This window comes from Syngnathoides biaculeatus, chromosome 8 (assembly GCF_019802595.1).
Source record: "Syngnathoides biaculeatus isolate LvHL_M chromosome 8, ASM1980259v1, whole genome shotgun sequence".
Classification (NCBI taxonomy): domain Eukaryota; kingdom Metazoa; phylum Chordata; class Actinopteri; order Syngnathiformes; family Syngnathidae; genus Syngnathoides; species Syngnathoides biaculeatus.
The window spans coordinates 26,848,614-26,870,004 of record NC_084647.1 but is presented as its reverse complement, the minus strand read 5'-3'; the positions used below and the strand labels follow the sequence as shown (position 1 = coordinate 26,870,004).

At 39.1% G+C, this 21,391-nt stretch overlaps 1 protein-coding gene across 6 annotated transcripts in view; it reads right to left on the bottom strand.

Annotated features, from left to right (window-relative positions):
• Positions 1–21,391, bottom strand: part of arhgef12a (Rho guanine nucleotide exchange factor (GEF) 12a) — a 71,526-nt gene that overhangs the window by 44,714 nt on the left and 5,421 nt on the right. For all 6 annotated transcript variants that reach the window (XR_009796004.1, XR_009796003.1, XR_009796005.1 and 3 more), the window contains exon 2: positions 1,215–1,235. Coding sequence is in view for 2 of the 6 variants with exons in the window: in XM_061826827.1 (XP_061682811.1) it covers positions 1,215–1,235 (21 nt within the window). In the remaining 4 variants the exon portion in view is untranslated. The remainder of the gene's footprint in view (positions 1–1,214; positions 1,236–21,391) is intronic.

Here is a 21,391-nt window from a genome sequence, read left to right as displayed (position 1 = left end):
GCTCGTCAGACTCCGCGTCATTCCTGTCCAAAGAACCATCCATGTTCGCCGGCCCAGAGCTCCCGGGGGGCTTTGTTTACGCACTTATGTCACACGTAGGCCTCCGAGTAGTCAGACCCCGTGTCATTCCATCTGAAGAACCAGCCGAATATTCAACATTAATTACAACCACAGGTTCAAATCTGTATGGAAGTATTCCTCCGTCTTCCCGATCAACCGATACTGCTATTTCTTCATCAGATGGGGATAAATCTGAGAAATCAGCGCTGGGCATAATGGTGCCCCATGTAATCCAGCGTTTGGAACGGCACGGTACACGTCACATACGCTCACGCAGATCATGTGACACGCGAAAATGGCAGCACCCCTGAAAATTCATAATTGTCCACAAAAATCTTCTCAAAACATTATTAAATGAAAGAGCATTTAACATCACATTGTGAAAATAGGGTACATTTTACATGACCTATTGGATACACTGTTAATGCAAGAACTGGATTTCCACTTTAAAGTGGTTAAATTCCTTATCCGATCTCACTTGTTACTTAAAATTGCCTGAACAATTAAGGGGAGGTTCTATCACAGCTCAACCCTGGAATTCCTAATGTTCATTTGGGAGATAAAACAGACTTAACATCTCACCATTTTTCTCACTAAATATATTTTCAAAAGTGCTATTCACATGAAATTTTCACCAGATGTTGGGATAAACCGAAGTAATCGAAATATACAAAGAAAGTCGAAAATAAAATAGAAAATGAAGTTGTGTGTCTTGTAATCTGCCACACAGAAGCAGGAATTATTCACTTCAGTACTGAAAATAATGTGGATGAGTCACCGCGAGTGTATCATGGTGTCTAATGTGACAGCCAGAGAAGATGTGGATCCGCTCTGCTGACCAAGGCCTGAGAAAGGACTTTTCCTAGGAGGGGGTGCCACAAGGCCACACTCTGGCTTGGACCTCGGCAGGCCATGTATGGCCATTGCTGCCTATGCCGGCCCCAAATGTGAAAGGCCACTGTTCTGTTCACAGTGAAAGGCAGTGATGGTCCGCACTTAGAAAAGGGACCGCTTTGTCCCTCGCGGTGTGTGTGTGTGTGTGTGTGTATACATGCGAGTTAGTTGGGCAGGGGAAGTGAAAGGGTTGGGGGGAGGGCACTTTAGTCTTAATTCATAGGACTGCGGTAATATAAGTAATATAATATATATCTTACCTGTTTGCTTTCTTGGGAAACCTGCAGGAGAGAAAAGAAAAGCCAATATAAGTGTCTCAAAATGATGACCTCACTGTGATGAAAGCAAAGTTTTGCATAACAATATAGAGGGTGCAAAACAAACGACTTTCCCTGAGACCCATAAAGTGGTAAACATGATAATCCAGATCAAACGTCATAGTTCTTGAGTAGGAGATTAAAGCATTTTCCAGGTCAAACGTTTTCCGCCTCACAAATCTCATCTCCATCTATGTGCGCCCATGTGCCATCCTTGATGTCACAAGACATATGCTAATCACCTCCTCACATTGTTTGATGCATAATGTAGAGATCAAATCATTTAATGAAACAAACCTGACACATCTGAATAAATGAAAATAAATGCTTTGACATCACAGTTTTCAAATCTCACGGTTGCAGGCCTAACGTGAAAGTTTAATGGCTGGAAATACAAATAAGACTAGGACCACAAAGAGGTACAGTACAGCCTTAGTTCCCCTAAGGGAAAAAAAATTTCAGGGGGTTCCAGTAGGTAGCTGTAATTACTTTTTACTATAATAGCCTAAGCGTCATGGAGAAAGTCATTAGTTACACTGTGTGCCCGCAGTGCAGATGTGGCTGCCATCTGTAAAGCCGAAGTTTACGATATGGCTTTAACACTGACCTGAAAAAGATTTAAAAACAAAAAACTATGATTTGATGTGAAGAAGAAAGCCTTGCTAGAGAGTGGGTGATTAATACATCACGTGTTGATGCATTTTTTTCATGAAAAAATATAATTTTCTTGCTTATCCAGATCAAAATAAAAATTTTTAAAAAAGATCGGCAAGGCATGTTTTTTATTGAATGTAATTAGTATTTATTTTGGAATTTTACAGTGCCCAATGTTATACATCATTTAAATACATTTGTAAAAATAAAGGCATAAATCCCAATTTTAGGCAGTCCTCAAGGTTGACAAAAAAAAAAATTGGGCCACTATTTAAGGTATATAAACACAACCCAATCCTGACAATTGCCATCCCCTTACCACTCTCCCCAATGAGGGTGAGCCTTGTTTCTTTGGGTACAGTATAAGACAGTGGAGTTAGACATCAAAAAAAGTGACTAAAGAACATGGTATTTTGGCACATAACAGAGGAGCGAGTAAGTATACATTTCAGCCTTCATAATGGGGAAGGTCTCACTAACTAGCGACCATTAGCTCTCTTTATCTCAGCGACAGTGTGTCCCATTTAATGCCTTATTGAGCAACTGAATAGCCCATTTATGAAAATATTATCTGTCTATAATAACTTTCAGAGAATTGGGGGGATTTTAAGTAACCAACTCCCGTGAAATCTTGTAGATGGGGCAAAGAAACCGCATAACAGACTGAAGTGGTCTGTGGGTGAGCATGGGGTGACGGATGGCAAAACCGAGGAGGCTGAATTTTGCTCGTCATACAGATGGTACTAAAGAACAAGACAGTATTATGCAGCAGGCCTTATGTACCTACTTTACGATGATCTTGTTTTTGCTCAGCTTTGTCCATCATGCCAACTCTAAAGTAATTAATGTAGATAAAATGCATTGATTGCTTTAAATACTTTACATGCAGAGTAATAAAGTTTCATTAGCCAGAACTAGTGGAGGAAAAGTAAGCAGACATCTTCCATTAACCTTTGGCTAATTTTCAAGTTTTAAGATTTAACATTCATTTCGCAGCACATAAAACTGATTTTGAAATAATAAAGAACGCAATACTGATCAGAGGTAAAATAACATGGGTAGACCTCCAGTACTGGGAAATAATTCACCTTAACCACTTCTCCACCATTCACATTCACCACTGAAAGTGACAACCTGGTCAAATCTTGAGAGGAAAATATCATCCCAAAATCTCAGCAGAGAATCGTACTGCTTCCGCATTAACAGTCAATTGTCGGTCTCACAGACAACAGTGCTCCTTTGTTCCATTTCCTAATGATTACTTAAATACTCTAAGGAACAGAGCCATAAGAACAGAGAGCCTCACGAGTTGGAAAGAAACAAGATGACAATGTGAACAGGATAAGATGTAGACTTAAGTGGCAGCTTCTAAGTAAATTGGATTTTAGACACAGTTAGCTTTTGCCACACGACCTGATTGTGAAACCTAACCTCTTGAAATTCTTTTATCTGTACTTACATGGTGTTACTTATTGCTTAAGGCTTGCACAAACTGTTTTTTATGAGTTTTCCTCGCTGACGAAAAGTTCTCTCTCTGTAGCCATCTGACAACAATGACCTCTTCACGGCAGTATGAAATCTAGGGTAAAAGAGCAAACAAATCAAGCAAAAAAAACCAATCTAAATAATGTGTGCTTGAGATGGATGATGTCAAGATTATGATTGTCATCAAAGGTAAAATCTTTTGAATATTTTGTAAAAAGCAGCATCAACAACAATCTGAGAACAGCTGACTCTTGTGCTTCAAAGCAGAGGGGGGGAATTTATGAGTCATTCCTCCTTTGCCATTAAAAAAAAAAAAGTCTTTAAAGGTCCCATGCCATAATTTTAAAAAAAAAAATCATGATTGATGTATTTTTGTGTTTGCAAGATAATTTGGGATGAAAATAATGGGAATGCCCATTTTAATTCATTTTAGTTAGGTAGTCTTTTTTGACTCACATCTCAGATGGCTATATTTCTCATTAATATTTGACAGGTAAAAAAGATTTGCTCTGAATGGATTGCTTAGCTTTTTGATTTCAATATGGAAAAGTACTTCTATCCAATTAGCCGTTAGTGATTTCTCGACAGCCAAGCTTTCATAGTGACCTCACATTTGGACCTTTTTGGTCCTTCAATGTACTAATGTGAAGCAGAATTCACCAAACGTAGGATTGTTCACCCACGAATTGGGAACATGAGCGGAAATAACAGTTGGCAACTACAGCCGCACATACTGTTGGCTGTGAGTTAAAATAGAGGGTATTCTGATGCAGGTACTGTGCTTCCTTGAAATTACTTCTGGATAACCGGCACGTAGCGTTCATTGGTCACTCACATTTTGGCAACAATGATCGCAAGCCTTGCAATTTAATCCATACTCACATTGTAAACTAAAACTATCGGAGTATTTGTATAGCTTGGTGCCGGCAGCCCAGTTGCTCAACACCCGGAAGTGCCCTTTCAGCTAGGGATGGGAAATGTTCAAATTTTAACAATACTACTTCTGTTACCGATATTGATTATCAAGGCAATACTTTAACTGTATTTTTCATCAGTGTTTATTCAGGGGGTGAACAAATAAAAATCAGAAGGAACAGCTTTACTATTTTTTTTAGTAAATTAACTTTTCTTGCAAGTGAACCAACAATGTATAAGCGTACAAAGAGGCAAAAAAGTACTCACACATCAGTTCTGTAATTTTTTTCCCCCTTAAAAAGATTAAAGAGGCCTGAAATTTTCATTGTATGTATAGGTCACTTATATGACTACAAAAATAACATCATCTGTATGTTAAAGAAGAGTTTATTAGGAAATTAAGTGGCAAATAAGTGCCCGTATTTGGTCAACAACACAAGTTCATCTCACTACTTTGTTATACACACTTTGTTGGCAATTACAGCAGTCAAAGGTTTTCTGTAAGTCTTCACAAGTTTTTACCCAATGTTGCTGGTATTTTGGCCTATTCTTTCATGTAGATACCTAAGAAATCGCGTTTAAAAATGCCACACTATCTGAGATCTTGCAGCCCTACTGGGTTCATATTCCATTAGCATTTTTAAAAAAACATATAGTCAAGACCTAAACCCAACGGTTTTTTCTCAGAGCTGCCCAACACACCCAGAGGGCTAACACCTCTCCAGCCGGCTCACTCCTTCACAACGCCGAGATCGCCTAGCTGTAGACCTCATCACATCCTTATCAAAGTTTGGCCCGACAATGAAAGAGACCACACCACAAGGAGGCGTTCCACTGTCCACCGAGCAGAGTTTATTCAGCCTGCTCCTCTGTCACACACGGCCCAGCAAAAAAACCTTTTGTGATTCAAAGTTTTGCTTTTCAAAATCTGAACACAGCCAAAACACAGCACAATTGTGGTTTTAAATTGCTGAAGAATTTCTCCCAAAATAGATGACATTTATTTTTCAACTTGAATATCCACACAAACGTCTTAGACAATTTCCCTCAAATCATTTAATTCAGCTTTTCCAAGAGAGCGCCAATAAAATGTGCAGTTTGTATGTAGGAGAAAGACGACAGAGTCAGAACAGAGAGGGAGTGGGGAGGCGGCTAATGTACTGCAGCGGGTCTGGGCTTGAATGCTCCATTGAGGATTGGTGTTTTGATGGAAAACTGTGCCAAAGCTGAGCCAACTTCAGCAAGAGTGGCAGTGAGGGAGACCATGATCAGACCAAAGTACGAAGCAGAGTGGGGGAGAGACAGAGAGAGAGAGGAGTGAAGGGAGAGAGGCACTACAAACAGCCTTATTTTTGTGAAAGAGTGTCCCTAAAGGAAGAGGAAGGAAAAATGGTGAATAATTAAAGACTAGAAGAACAGAAGCAGAATTCAGGGGAAGCCCTGCAGGTTCCAGTTTATAGCACACACACAATTACCGCTGAACACATTTAAGTCAACTAACTAATATGTACAGAACCACATTAGCACCTTTAGCACTGTCTTTAAAAGCCATAGTTTCTGAGCCTTCACCCCGCCCATAGAGTTGTTGTGCAATATATATATGCAGTATATGAACAGCACTGACAAGGAACAAGGGGGTTTATGTTGACCTGGCAATGTTAAGCTTCCTGTATTTGAATCAGAGCCATAGCAGAGGAGAGACGATGCCTATATGTAAGGGAATAACGCAATGCTGGGACATGGTTTATACGTTTTGCAGTAACTTTTCCACTAGCAGTCCAGTGGTAACACTGGTGCGACCAATTTTAACATTTGAAAATAACTTTCCCAGTTGATCACACTTCCACAAGAGTTGGTCTCACCTTTGTGGGGCGTACACCATGTAATGCATGCTGATGAATAGTTGTCGTAGTTGGCATACTACATAATTTTATGACGTGAAGACTGACAGTGAGTTGAGATAAAATATTTGCAAAATATTTTACTGGGAACGAGATGGTTGTCTCTATCAAGCAATGGCTGACAAAATAGATATTTTTTTTTCCAGTTTTTAAAGACAAGATTTTTTTTTTCATAAAAAGTAAAGCAAAACAATTAGGATGCATGTTTCCATGGATTCAGATTGCTGACTCGAATAAATGCACACATCTAAACTATTTGACGTGATAAAACTGGATAAAATAACTATTTTAACTATGCTATATTTAAAATTTTAGCTTAAGCATTAATTAATAAATATTAAGTAACTTGGGTTAGTTCCACATAAATTGCTTTTTAGTTCATAAGTTTGATCTTGATACTGGTTATAAAGAACCCAAAGTCAAATGTTCATTTTAGCCTATGCTGTGGGCTGCTCAGAATATGGATGGTAAAAATATGGACACCTTTCATTTAAACCATGAAAACCTTTTTGATCAAGCCCCCTAAAAGAATAGGAATAGAGAATCGTTTTGAACCAGAACCGAAAAAAGGAATTGGAATCGGGACCAGAATTTCTCAAATTCAAAGATGCCTCGTGATGAGGACATTAAATGCGTGCTCATGCCTCTTTCCTGTTCATAATAATGACAAGGTGAGAGTATGCAAGTGAAGGTGATTAAAGCAGTAAAAAGGCCAGTTACTGTATACGTTGACTGCTAACATGTTTTCATTTTGATATTGCAAATCAGGGTACAAGTGTCCATTTCCTGCATTCTTTATTCACAGTGAAACCCAAAATGAATCCAAATGTCGGATTTAAAAGTAGAAGTTGCTGTCTTTGCACTGCTGCAGCTGGGATGCTTGCTTAGTCTATTGTCGTTGTTGCTTGGTCAAGTGCAGATTCTATCAATACAATGCCAATTAGGTGCAAAGTGCCTTCAAGGGGCTAGGAGGTGATTCAACAGACGATTTGAAGAATCAATATTGAGTTGCGGGGGAATTGCAATGCATTGATGAATCAATATTTTTACCCAGCCCTAGGAAAAACTGAGAAAATTATTTCTCAGGTGGTATTAAACCTGAAGAAAGTTGGGCCCGTCTTAAGTGAGAAAAAGGATCGGACAATGCTGGGAGTTGCCTTGAGGCTGCAGAGATCAGAATGAGGAGTGGTCCATTCCAGGAGGAGGTCCGCATGATCTTGTACAGCACAGCAGCAGATTTGACGAGAAACTGAGGCAGTAAAGGCATGCTCTGTGGAGGTGGAGTCATACCGATGGAGCATCTTGGGAAACTGGGAAGATTTTCTGCACAGCCAGCAGGACTGATTTTATCTCAACTGTATGACAATGCCTGCAGCCTGCCAAAAAGAGACTTCACAGGCCGGATGTTATCTAATTTGTATACCTGAGTCACAATGTGTCACTGGGCACATAAACACATACAGCATAAAAACAATCACCTTCACCTCACTTGTAGAGGAGGGAGTCGACACCCACACACTTATGTTCTTGCTTCTTTAACTAGAGCCAAGTCTAATTTCAAACATTGTAGTGACAATCACAGCCAGCCAGAGCCGCAAGGTATCATTGTGTTAACTGGGGCACAGATTTAAAGAAAGGGAAAAGTGAGCATATGAACCAGACATGGGGATGGGGGGTGGGGGGTGGGGGGGTGTTTGAACCAGTGTTGTTGGTGTATGAAGAAATAGCTCTGGAGCTGAAGCTAATGCCTCCAGGGTAAAAAGGTGCCTTTTCTGCCCCAATAAACTACATCAGAATTCCTACATGAAGCGCCGGGACAGACAGTTCATGTTTTGCTGTCTGCTGTCCTTTGGATCAGAGTAAGGAAAAGACATAGTCCAATACGTTACAAGTGCTTACAATGGAGTTGGTCATAAAGAATGGAGGACTTTTCAGGACACGTAAACAGACCCTATCAGAGCATACCAAACTTTTTCGTGTACAGTGTGCAAAATTTTCCCAAAATATTTTCAGTCAATAGAGTGCATAATATTTAGGTATAGATTAAAAATAAAAAGAAAATCACATTGTATAGTCATATATATAGGTAGATAGGGTGGTGAGAAAAGGTATATATTTACATTTCAATATCATATTCAATGGAGTTTGCCATTTTACAACCGTTAGTGTATCATATTTGTTGCTATTACAACAAACATCAGAAACGGCTGCCTGTGAGTTTGTTTTAAATTAAATTAAGCCAAAAAAAAATTGACAACAAGGGATAGTTATGCAGCCACTTTTAAAAGAAAAGTGTCGTCATCGGCGTTTCAAAGTGGCTGAATCGAATGTGAGATTGTGGAGGAAAATGAGGGAGAAAATAATCCACCAAAAAGCACATGAAAGAGTTTTGGAATGGGGAGAATTGTGCAGTTCCTAGAAATGGAAGAAGAGCTGCTACAGACTGTAGCCAAACAGAGGGCAAGAGGCTGCGCTATTAGCATTGTGGAGCTTCGCCTCAAAGCGCTGACAATAATGAGGAACGAAGGGAACCAAGACTCTTGGGATTCAAAGAGGATGCTTTGGGAGGAAGATGGGATCACTGTTCATGATGCAATGCAAGAGGCAGCGGAAAAAGGAGGACTTCCACAGCGATTCACCAAAGGTAGCTACGATGGACCTCTTTCAGAGTGGAGATCAGTTAGATGCTTCTTTTGAAGGCTTGGCCAAGGATGTGTAATATAGTGGATAAACTGCACTATGAACAAATGTTTTATGCACAAATATTTAATCCCCAAAAACGTTTCTGCACAAAGTGTAAGTTAAACAGTGTTAAATTGTTTCAATTAATTTAAGAGTATAATATGTGTTATCAATGGTATTAATAAAATGTTCTGCAATCATTGAGTATTTATTTTAGTTGGTTGAGGGATTCTTTTCTGACAATTACACGGACCAAGCAGGACAAGCATGTCCTGTGGCCTAAGCTGAAATACTGCTACATTAGAACAACCACGGAACAAGATTATTATTAATGATTGGTGTACAACTTTTAGAAAAAAAATATAAGTAGAAACAATAAAAGTACAAACCGAGCAAAATAGAAATACAGGTATTTCTTAATATTTTGAGCATATGGATAGAAGCAAATTGGAGGTGTGCATTGTACATTGGTCGAAGCGTTTTCCTGATTTTTTTTTTAGGTCTACTTTGGGGGTGCGCATTATATATCAGGACGCATTATACAGGAGAATTTACGGTAAGCAATTTTTAGTTCCTCTCACTTTCACCAGAAATGTGCTACATTCATCTGTCACACTCCTGTGGACGGGTGTCTACGCTCTAGCAAGACATATCTTTTTAAATCAGAATGACACGGTGAAACAGTACAACCTCTAAAATCAGTTGAACAAGTTGTACTTCAGTCAAACCATCGAGAGAAAAAAAAAACCTTAAAACTGACATTGTCTATGACATCCTTCAAGTCAAAGGATGCATTGATATCACTTATGTTATCTGTGCCATTTTAGTGTAAAAAGATTGCATGTTTTAAACAAAAAGGTGTTCAAATTAAGAATATCTATTTTCATAGTAGTCCACAGCGTAGACAAAAATGAACATTTGACTTCTGTTTTTTTAAGAAAAAGTATAAATATTAAACCTATGAATTAAAAGGTAACGTGTGTGGAACGAACCAAAACAGACTTGATATTCATTCATCCATTTTCTACCAATGACGTAGTTCTACGTGATTAAAAACCTGATAAGATTATCCCAATGATGTAAAAATATGTTAGTAATGCTTTATTTTGTCAGACATGAAAGGACTTTGATGTGAGTCCTCACCAGAGGATTTGGCCCAAGAATAATATTAATGCACATAAAAACAGACACGAGATGACAGAAGTGCATTTGAGGAGAGCACTGGAGGAAATCTGGAAGGAGGCATGGTTTGGGGGGGAATTACCTTTCAAACAAAAGAAAGTAAAGTCGTGAACATGGAGAAACAAAGACCTTGACAATACGCGAGTGCACCACTATTAAGCAAAGTTCAAGTCCACCCAGCCGGCATGCATCACGAAGCTACTATAATTTCTCGAGTATAGTGCATCGTGAAGTATAATGCACACCCCCCAAAAGTTGACCTTAAAAAAAAAAAGAAAAAAAATCATGAAAACTGTTCTACCAATGTACAATGCGCACCACCGATTTGCTGCTACTCATATGCTCAAAATATTGGGAATTATCTGTATTTATATTTTGTTAGGTTTGTACTTGTATTGTTTTTCAAAAAAACTGTCCGTACAACAATAATTAATAGTAATCATTGTGCATGTGCTTATGTAGCCGTAATATAATACGGAGCCGTATGTAGCCGTAATATAATCCACAGGACACACTTGTCCTGATCCCTCTAATTGTCAGAACAGAATCCCTCAACCAACTAAAACAAATGCTCAATGATGGTATAACGTTTTCTTAATACTGTTGATAACATATTAGTCTTAAATAAATATTAACACTGTTTGACTTGAGCATTTTTTCCATTAAATATTTGTGCAGAGTGCAGTTTATCCTCTGCATTGTACATCCTTGGCCAATACTTCAAAAGCTACATCTGGCTCATCTCCAATCTGTATATATCCATCGTAACTACCTTTGGTGACTTGGTCCAGTTCTGGTGCCTCCTGAATTCATGAACAGTGATCCGATTTTGCTTCCACAGCATGTTATCCTTTGTGCTATCCATAGCATTTGTGGGGAAACATTTTTTGAATCCCAAATGTTTTTGTTACGCAGCGCAGCCTCTCGCCCACCTGACGCCATAGTAAAGCTACACAAGACAAAGTGAACTCAAACTACGTAGAAACGACAGTAATGGGCACATGGGAAATAAAAAAAAAAAATAAATAAATCGAGCATTTCAATTGTGTGCGCTCTTCCATTTTTTTTTTTTTTTTTTTTTAATGTGCCCAAACACTCGTCAAGCACCACAAATGAGGAAGTGCTACTAGAGTGAGAGGGAACGTCTACACTGTAACACTATAGCAAATTATTTTGTGGTAATGTGTATTTTAGTGTAATGGTGTAATTACAGGTGACGCAACCACTAGCAGACGCAGCAGCTTCTCACATGGAGAAGGAGAAACACGCACCAAGCTGGGCACCTTACAAAAGTGGCCCACCAAGTCGGTTTAATATTTGAAACCCAACAACAAAATGTTGAGTCAACAAAGAAATGGTAGGTCTGCCTGAGGCAAGGCAAGCGGAGGGGACAGACAACACAACTTAATGCAATGCAAGTGTGTGCCCGTGCAAAAAAAAGAACCAATTTTATTACCTATATGGGAAAAAATAAATTCATTGTAGACACAGACACTTATGCACATGCTTATAGTTCCAATGCACATAGTTAAGTTCCAAATGTGAAAATTGTAAATAGTTCATGGTGTTGTATTTGTAAATAAACTTATTTTGATGAAACAAAACCTTTTTTGTGTTTTGTTTTGTTTTGGTAAAAACCAAAAATATTAGTGTCGAAGTCAACACTATACTTAAAGTGCATCTTTTCACAAAAAGCTCATTTTCTGTTTTGTTTTCACCAGAGAGGAATTTTGGTGAAACTTGTCAATGTTCTACCACCAATTACTCCATTTTGTTACAATTCATTGGGATATGTCACTAGTTTGAATCTATGGTGAAGTTTTAGCTCAAAATTAACGCTTGTAACCTGACTGTTTCTACTTTTGTGCCAGCATAGGAAAAGATTTTTTTGTTTTTTGCCCGTCATAAGCATTTTTTTTGTTGTTTTTTACATTGGTGTGAAGAACGCTAAAACATTTTTAAAAAAAACAATCGGTATAAAAATATAACCCAACATTTGAACTTATTGGGTATCTCAAAGTTGGCATTGATATAATCAATGGTTTTTGACCCAACTGACTGAGACTTGATGTCACTAAAGGTCTGTGCGGTGTATGTTGAGGCTCGTTGTGGGAGGGAGTACGTCAGACTTCTACACATCATAAAAACTTCCTTTTGAAAATATAATCTTATTCAAAGTGTGATGCAAATGTTCACTTATATTAACACAGTACGTCACTTTTGTGCACAAGTACGTCTTAGTGTGCGTTTTCTGTTAGTTTTTACTTCTTCTTTGTTGGTTTTAGTTTATTATTTGGGGTTGTCATCAAAACTGGGAACCAAAATTTAATTGGGAACCAAATTTTTTTAAATCTGAATGATTCCCGAAGAACCAGAATGTTAGTCTTGGTTCTCGATTCTTGAGGCTCATGTTATAATGAGGAGTCAGAATCATTAATTCTCTGTGTGATGTTCTGTCACACACAACTGTCGACTTGAGATAAACACAAGTAAACCACTTAAATTACAATATTCACACATTTCACATTCAGCGGATCATGTCTTTGAAGGGGAGCGGTGGTGGCAGCCTACAGAAGGCCAGCTCGTAGGGGTTTGTGGGATTTGGATTCGCAAAATGGAGGTCCACTAGAAAACGATGCCGGCTCTTGGGTCAGTGTTTGCTGGGATGGAGCCAGCGCGAACAAAACACCTCTCACCCAAATGATTGCGATGCGGCACTAAAGACCAGCCTCATGACTACGCTGTAGCGATGGGTTGACTCGGGGGGATAGAGCTGTTTCTACAGCTTTCCCACTGCAGCCCTTTGATCACATGGGCCTGTCAGTCAGTCTATTTTTTGTGACATATCCAGAAGACTTTACACTGATTTTATCGGCCACATTGTTATCGGCTGATAATTAGCATTTTATACCAATCGCTGATCAGTATTCGATGTCATAATTCCCTGATTCGAACAATGATGTCCACAAAAGACTTTTACTCCGCATCACCATTTTCCATAGTATATCTGAAAGTGAGTTTATTTTTAGGCTTGTCGTGTCTTTTGACATAGTACTGTTAATATCTGACGGCCAATACTTTTTTGTTAAAAAAAACGCCCGCATGAGAGAGAACATATCTGAAACAAGTAATGCCTAGATGAGACTACAAGACAAATTTGCTCTTTTACAATGGAAAAATCTCACAGCGACAAACAAAAAAGTTATAAAGAGCAGATGCATTGATTAAAGTATGTACTTCCTGCCATCCATTAGAAGGCCATTAATTTTTATCTATTACTTCTGTCCTGATGCTAAAGCTCTTTGACAAAGTTCAGCAGCGTTTTAAAGTGACTGCTTTACCCTGATTCAGCAGAAAGCAGTAGTGCAAGGTTAATCGCTTTACAGAGGGAGATTGGTGCTCCCTTTCCCTCTGCACATAACATTTGCTGGTATCGAGGACGTTTCAGATGATGTAGCTCATCCATTGGCTGGTTTGACACACACTCTCTGAACTCCCTTGTGCCATAGAAACTGCGCAGTAAAAGCCAACTAGTCGACGCTAAAAAAAACAACTAACAAAGACCCAGCCATCCATTTTCTTAGCCGCTTATCCTCACAAGGGTTGCAGGAGTGCAGTACCCTATATCAGCTGTCAACGGTCAGGAGGTAGGGTACACGCTGAACTGGTTGCCACAAAAACCATTGCAGGGACGGGGAGAACATGTAACCTCCACACATGGAGGGCCGGGATTGAACCCTGGTCCCCATAATTGTGAGGCCAACGCTTTACAGCTGCTGTAATGTGCCGCTCTGACAAAGATCTTTAGAGGGAAAAAAAATTCCCAGCAGTAACTAATATCAACTTCCACATATAAATTCTGAGGTCCCGGGTTTAATCCCGGACCCGCCTGTGAGGAGTTTAGTATGTTTTCCCCGTAGCTGCGTGGGTTTTCTCTGGGCACTTCGGTTTCCTCTCACATCCCAAAAACATGCAACATTAATTGGACACTCTAAATTGCGAGTGTGGCTGATTGATGGATATATATATATATATATATATATATATATATATATATATATATATGGCTTATTGGTGGATATATATACGTGTGTGTGTGTGTGTGTGTGTGTGTGTGTGTGTGTGTGTGTATGTGTGTATGTGTGGAGGGGGGGTCAGAAACTTTAATAAACTTGCTCCTCTGCAGCTACAGTTGTTAGTGCATTCAGTGCACACAAGCAAGGAATCTTAGAAAGCTTTGAAAAAAATTTTAGTTTTTCCTGACAAAGAAATTCTAATTAAAACTAACAAATCCTTAGTTGCCTATGTTGTCCAATATGGAACATGCCCCTCGATAGGACTATATTTATTATGCATACGGTGGTATACCAAAAAACAATGAACCAATGACAGAACCTTGCGGGACCCCAATAATTGGCATTCCCTCTGGGGAATTGACCCAGTAAATCCAGGTCTTGACTATTGAATATAATCAAAACCAACTAAAAACCAAATCAAATCTGTGTGGAATTTCCATTTGAAAATATTCCGTTCCTTGGGCTAACAATTCATGGAAGCAGACATTATTGAATCCGAGTCTTTGTGCTGTGGCAGTCTAAAAACATATTGAAAGAGAGTCCCAGCATACTAACAATAAATCACAATCATTCAGTGCAGTGGAGCAACGAAATGGCACTAAGCCAAAATGAAACCCACAAGTATACACTAACAAAGCTTTATTTATATTGAGCAAAATGAAGGTACTCAATACTGTAATATATTTCACAAAACAGGATTCTTCTTTTTCCACATGAATTCACAAATTATGTTCAATGACACTGCCCTCATTCACGGCAACAAAACTTTCCTGCCTTGTCCTCCTTTTCTCTTTAGTAATGATCTTTGGTGGAGTGAGAGTAATGTATGGCCCCCTAGCTCTCTTGGCCTGGCTAACGGGGCAAGACCGTAGACGATGTCTACAAACATCAGGATCACAGAGCTAAGGGATAGAGCCTCGCACCACATAAAGACAACATCTAAAAGCCTAAACTCCACCCACTGTCTAGCATCAGCACCCGTGGGCATTTCACCCTTCTCTTCATTATCCCTTTATTTTTGTGCTGCAATGTATGGAAAATATATGTCTGTTTCCCAAACCATGTAACACTGAAGCCAAACATTTACATACAATACTATACATGCAAAAATACAAATTTCATTTTTGTCTCTCACTGTCTGAAGTCAAAGAGACTGAACCTCTCCTGTTTCAGGTCAGTCAGTATCACCAAAATTATTTAATTGGGTTAAGCGCCACAATCATGAGAGGTCCCTGATCTGAATCCTATCAAAGATTTGTGGACAGATCTGTAAATAAGGAACCAGAATCATTACGGGAATCATTTAAATTCAATTGGTGCCCAACCCTAACAACTGCTCGTATTTAAATGCCACACACAAACAAATAAATAAATTTATAGAATCAGATGTCACATTGGGGAAAAAATGGAATTCACCTGCAATGGGAAGCTACAATGTGTGTAATCTACTGGTTGGCGAGGCAACATAGAAGAAAAATGCTATGCAACAGAAAAAAGTTGAAAATAGGCAACATTTAGGCAGGCCAGAGACAAATGAATTACCAGTCAGCATGCTGACATTCCAACCAATGAGTACTCGCTCAGTGGTCATTTTAATATTGCCACAAGGAGGCTGAATGCATTATTGTCTGTAGTCATGACAAATAAAAAATACAAACGTCTCTTACATATCAACATTACCATCTGCCCACCAGAATTATTATGCCCCCATATTTATGACATCCACCTGACCTACATCCATGAACCTATGAGGCGAATACAGAATGAAACTAGCCTGCTTCCACTGAATGCTATTGTTTACTTTTAGTGATGTCACCAGCACCACTTTCCGGGTGGGCCTCAGAGCACGTGGGTGGTGGGGTGGGAAAAAAAACGTGGTGCTCAGCAGAACTTTGTGACAAAGAACTAGTGACTCGCAAAACTGACCCAGAGGCTAGCGGCCCAACCCCAATGGATGTTACATACATACTCCCAGCATGGCCAACAGAGTGAAAACAAAAGTGCAAAACATCTCTCACACAGCCAAATATAAAAGGGATTAAATATTAAAATCAATTTGAAGAAAACAGTGAAGAAAACGCTTAACATCCATTATAGGTGTCAGTGTACCACAACTCACATAGCATAAATAAGCCTCCATTATGTTTTCATAGTTTTGCTTTTTTTTGAGGCAGTGGGGAATGTTCACCAAAGCGTTGCATCATTATTTACTGCCACAACTTTGACACTCAGACAAAGGAGTCCCTATTGCTCACAAATACAGTCAGATCCATAAATAAATACACTGGTACCTCTACTTATAAACGTCTTTGGTAACGAAAAATTCAGTTAACGAAACGCCTCCTCTGGAAAATATTGTCTGTAGTTACAAAGGAAATTAGGCATATGAAAGGATAAAATAGGCACTGGATTCCCCAAATTCCACTGAACATAAACATCCTGTATCATGGTTTGTGTGGCACAATAGAGCTGTTATCCCATTGGCTCTTGCCGGAGCATTTTCCTGGCATCCCATTGGATAGGGGGGGGATGTCAGTCTTTACCCATGATGCACTTCCTGAATCTTGGTTTGTGTGGCACGATAGGGCTGCTCTCCTGGACACTCGACTATTACCGAAACAGGAACAGATTAGGCTATTTACATGTAAAAATGCGTTTCTACTTCCGAAAAATTCAAGTTAAGAAACGACGGAACTGATAAATTTCATAAGTAGAAGTACCACTGTACTGTATTGTAAAGTGGTACTTGGTGGTACTGTAACAAAATTATCATCTTTTTGGCTCTAAAAACAAGCTGGCCTTCCTTTGTTTAAGTAAAGCTTGGTGATGGTAGTGTCACAGCATGGACGTGTAGCTGCCAATGGAACTGGACCCCTCGTATTTATTGGTGTAATTGCTGACAAAAGAATCAGGATAAATTCTGAAATGTTTCAGGTAATATTAGACATATCTTCATAATGACAGACAGATTCACAGGTGGGCCAATTATTGGGACTGAGATTTTGAACTTTAGCACATATTGACATCAGCCCTTTGCACACACTGGCATCATCCTATCTTTAATCAGATGGACTAGAGCTTATTACTGTGTTATTTCGACTGATACAGCCGCAGCGTGCCTCCGTCTGTGACTTCTTTCTCCGGCATTGCCCCTCCCACTCTCACACCACTACCTGATTGGTTACCCTTCCACAGACACTGCATCTGTAACAGCCAATCACCATGCAGGAAAAGCCGTGCAATGCACACACAATGCTCTAAGTCTCAGACATGGGACCGAGAAGAGAAAGTTTTACCATATAGAGACCGTCCAGGGAGCAAATATCTGTCTGGAAAGTTAAGGCAACAGACTCTAGATAAACTTTTAATAAATCCTAGTTCTCGAAAACACGCAAGTATTTGTAACATTACCATGAGCCCAAAGAGTTTAACATACGCAGAATGCCTGACAGCATTAATCGCACAAATTTGCTGATAGTAAACCCTGTACTTTATCACATGTAAGCAAATTGAGTTACTGCCTGTACTAACTGCAGCCTATAAATAAAGCGACTAGGGCCTTGCCTTGAGCTAAACCCTGCTGGTAGACAATGGGTGAAGAGGTTAGTTCACAGGCTTACACCCAGCAAGTTTCCAAAAAATAAGTGTTTTCTGAGAAGAGGTTTAACTACTTAAAATATACTTGCCAATTACAATGATAGGAAAATAGTCAGTGATAAAACTGAGAAATTTTTGTGTGTGATAATGGCTCTCACTATGGTTCACTAGAGTCCCAAAGCCTTTAGAAATGCGTTTTCTACACTGATCTGAATTACTTTCTTTATTTCAGCGATTTCCTAATTGATAACAGGATTGGCCCTGTAGCTCAGTGGTTAGAGCACTGGTTTGGTAAACCAGGGGTTGTGGGTTCATATCCCACTGGGGCCTCCACTCCCTGAGAAGGGTTGCGTCAGGAAGGGCATCCGGCGTAAAAATTGTGCCAAACATATATGTGCGTTCATCTGAGATGACACACTGTGGCGACCCCGAAAGGGACAAGCCGAAAGAAACTTACTATTGGCGTATGGTTACAGAAATTGAACTCAGGTCTGATAAACCACAGTTTAATTGGGTTGACAACCACTCTGTGCTTAATTATGTTGTCTCTGATGTTTAAATTGGTTTGAAACAAGTATGATGAACATGCACGAAGAAAAATAATTCAGGAAGCGGCAAAGACACACACCACTGTAAAAAAAAAAAAAAAAAATCTAATTAAAGCTGTCAATGTAGAGTTAAACTATTCAAATTACATTTCAAATCTATTGTGGTGGGGATTTAAGGGAAAAATTTAATTTTTTGTGAATGTCCCAAGATTTACAACCACACCCCCACAAACCTAAAACACTACAAGAAACTATACCTCAGTCTTTCATTAAAACTTGACTAGTCAACACATCACAATGTGTCACTCATATCAGACCTCACACAAAAGTGTAATAATAATAATAATAATGGCAATGGTAAGAAATAAAACTGTAGCACCCATTGCACAGCACCATCTCCAGGCAGGGGAGCAGGTTTAGTGACAGGCTGGTGTTGCTGCCCTGAACCCCAGGCTGAGGAAATCCTCACATTCTCATACATGCCCATTTTATCCCCCTAAAATTAAGGCGACAGAGCACATTATACATAGGTTTAAGGGAAGTGAAAAATAATATTTCATTCACATTGTATAAATGTATAACAGTAGCTTGGGGTTCTGAAAAAGGTAAAACTTTCATTAAAATGTGAGGTGTAATGTCTTGTGTTACAAATATATTATGTTTTTTGGGTTTTTTTTTTGCTCACCTGAGACTTATGGGAACCGTGGGGGCACACCCATACTGATTAAAAAAAAACATATCTAAAATATTGTGGATTTTGTTCCGGTAGTTTCAGATGGGAAAAGTGGCATAATTAAGAGATGTCCACATAAATTTAGCTTACAAGTTGTTGCACTTATTTGTTGCAGTTTTTTTTTTTTTTTTAATTAATTGGCATTAAGTTTTTGTGAATACAGGGAGTCTTCAGTTGATGACTGAGATCCGTTCCCAGAGTAGCGACGTAACTCAAATTTCGACTTAAGTCGGATTTCAAATTTATGATGACTGCTGGGATTGGCTAAAGCATTGCCGTGACCCTCGTGAGAATAAGCGGCTCAGATATGGATGGGTGTTGGTACTTCATATAAAAAAAACTAAAATACATGACTTTAAAAAATATAAGATGCTTACTATTATGGAAGGGAGGTTGGGATGGTGAAGAATGAAGTCAGGCTGCGCTCAGCTCTTGCTCAGTAAGCAAGTGCAGGAAGCCCTTGCTAGTGGCAAATTCCTCCTTGGTGTTCTCTCCTTTTTGCTCTTTCAAAGTTAGGCAAATACACAATGCCTTTTCCCATAATGAACATCAGGCTGATATTAAGCGTACGTTGATTCGGATCCTCGATCCATAACGTAAGTAATCGTTTCATCTCGGCAACATTTGAGGAACGTTGCTTTGGGTTTTTTTCTTCACAAAAAAAGTGGCTTTGTGATCACTGTATCCTTCACAGGCACGAAACTCTTCACATACGCTAAAATACGGGCCACGGTCATCCGAATGAAGCCAAAGTCTTTTTGTCTGTTGATGTCAATCCTTTCTTCGTTTTTTTTTTCTTTTTTAAATGATGTTGGGTTTCGGTTCCACGGTCAAAAAAAAAAAAAAAAAAAAAAAAAAACTTTCTTCTTTTGGGCCGTAATGTGTAAAGAGCTGGGCGAAAAGAGCAAACTCCCAGCGCACAAACACAGATAAGCGATATGCATGACCTAAGCAGAAACACTACGGTGCTGGGGCCATAATGGCGGACAAGACTCGGGTGTCGTAAAGTCGAAACGTTTTGGTCAAGACGGCCTTAAACTGTGAACTCGCTGTAGTTTAATGTCCATGAATTCCAAAATAGGGAATTCCTTCGAATATGCTCATAGGTTAAAAGTGCAGATAGATACAAATGTCCACGGAATTGTTGGTCGCAGTTTTGTGCCTGTTCTCGATGGTGACAGTCAGAGGAAAATGCTTAACACCCATAAATTCCAAAAAATTAAGGATTCCGTTCTAATATTTTCAAGTTGTAGTGGGTATTGTAGGTAGAGATCCCCACATAAATTTGTTGCTGAGGAAGTATGAAAAGGTTTTCACAGACAGACACTCGCACACACCCAACACCTATGTGTGACTGAACCCCGGTTAAGAAGCAATGTTTTAAGGCATACAAATTTTAAATTTTTTTTAAAAAAGCTTATGGTTCTGATTTCCCGACCGGCCTTAAAAATTCACGCTGACCCGAATATATTTACACTATGTAGTAACTGTCAGTGGCGTGGTTTTCCACGGCCCTGTGCAGAGCGAGCTAGCACGCTATGCACACCTCAATCTGTGCACCGCGAATGTTACATGGATTTTTTTGGGTAATTTTTTTACAGGCTTTTTTTTTTTTTTTTTTTTTTTTACAGCATATGAATGTGCATTGTGTTCTGTATCTTGACTCCCTAACAGAAAACCCGCATTGTGTTCTGCGTCCCGATTGGCTAAGGGACTGTAGACCATTGTCGAGCGATCTCCTTCATGCCATGAGTCCTGTACAGTACAGAATGTGTTAAACTTGTCCAATTTACATAATCGTTTGATGCTAGCACTGTGGCTTTTTAGTACTTTAGAGAAAGAAGAGGGCAAGTGTTGTGAAAGTCGACGAGGGTGGACTAACACTTGATCACTTGACAACCATGGTGAGAATAGTTAATGAACTTCAGCGAACTGAACAAGAATGGGAACTTTTGTTTCATGCATTACAGAGCTCAAACAATTGAAAGTGGCATGTTTGCTAATAAGAATATTATCGCCCATAATAAATTAAGCGCCAACAACTACCCATATCTATGTTCCAGACTCGCAAAAAGACATCGGCACAAAGGGCTTCAGCGGAAAAAGACGCTACAGGAGAGGCCGCCAGGAGGAAGCGGCACGGCCAGAAGAACTGTAAAATACGTGAGTCGGTATTAATAATTTTTTGTGTGTCCAACCTCATAGATTGATCATTAAGATCAAATGTGTCATTTCTAAAAGCCATCATATTTTTCTTTTTATAAGAAAACGCTTGTACCTGAACCTGGATAAAATGGAAGAAAATATTTGGAGTAACATTTAAATATTTATTTCTCAAATAAATGAT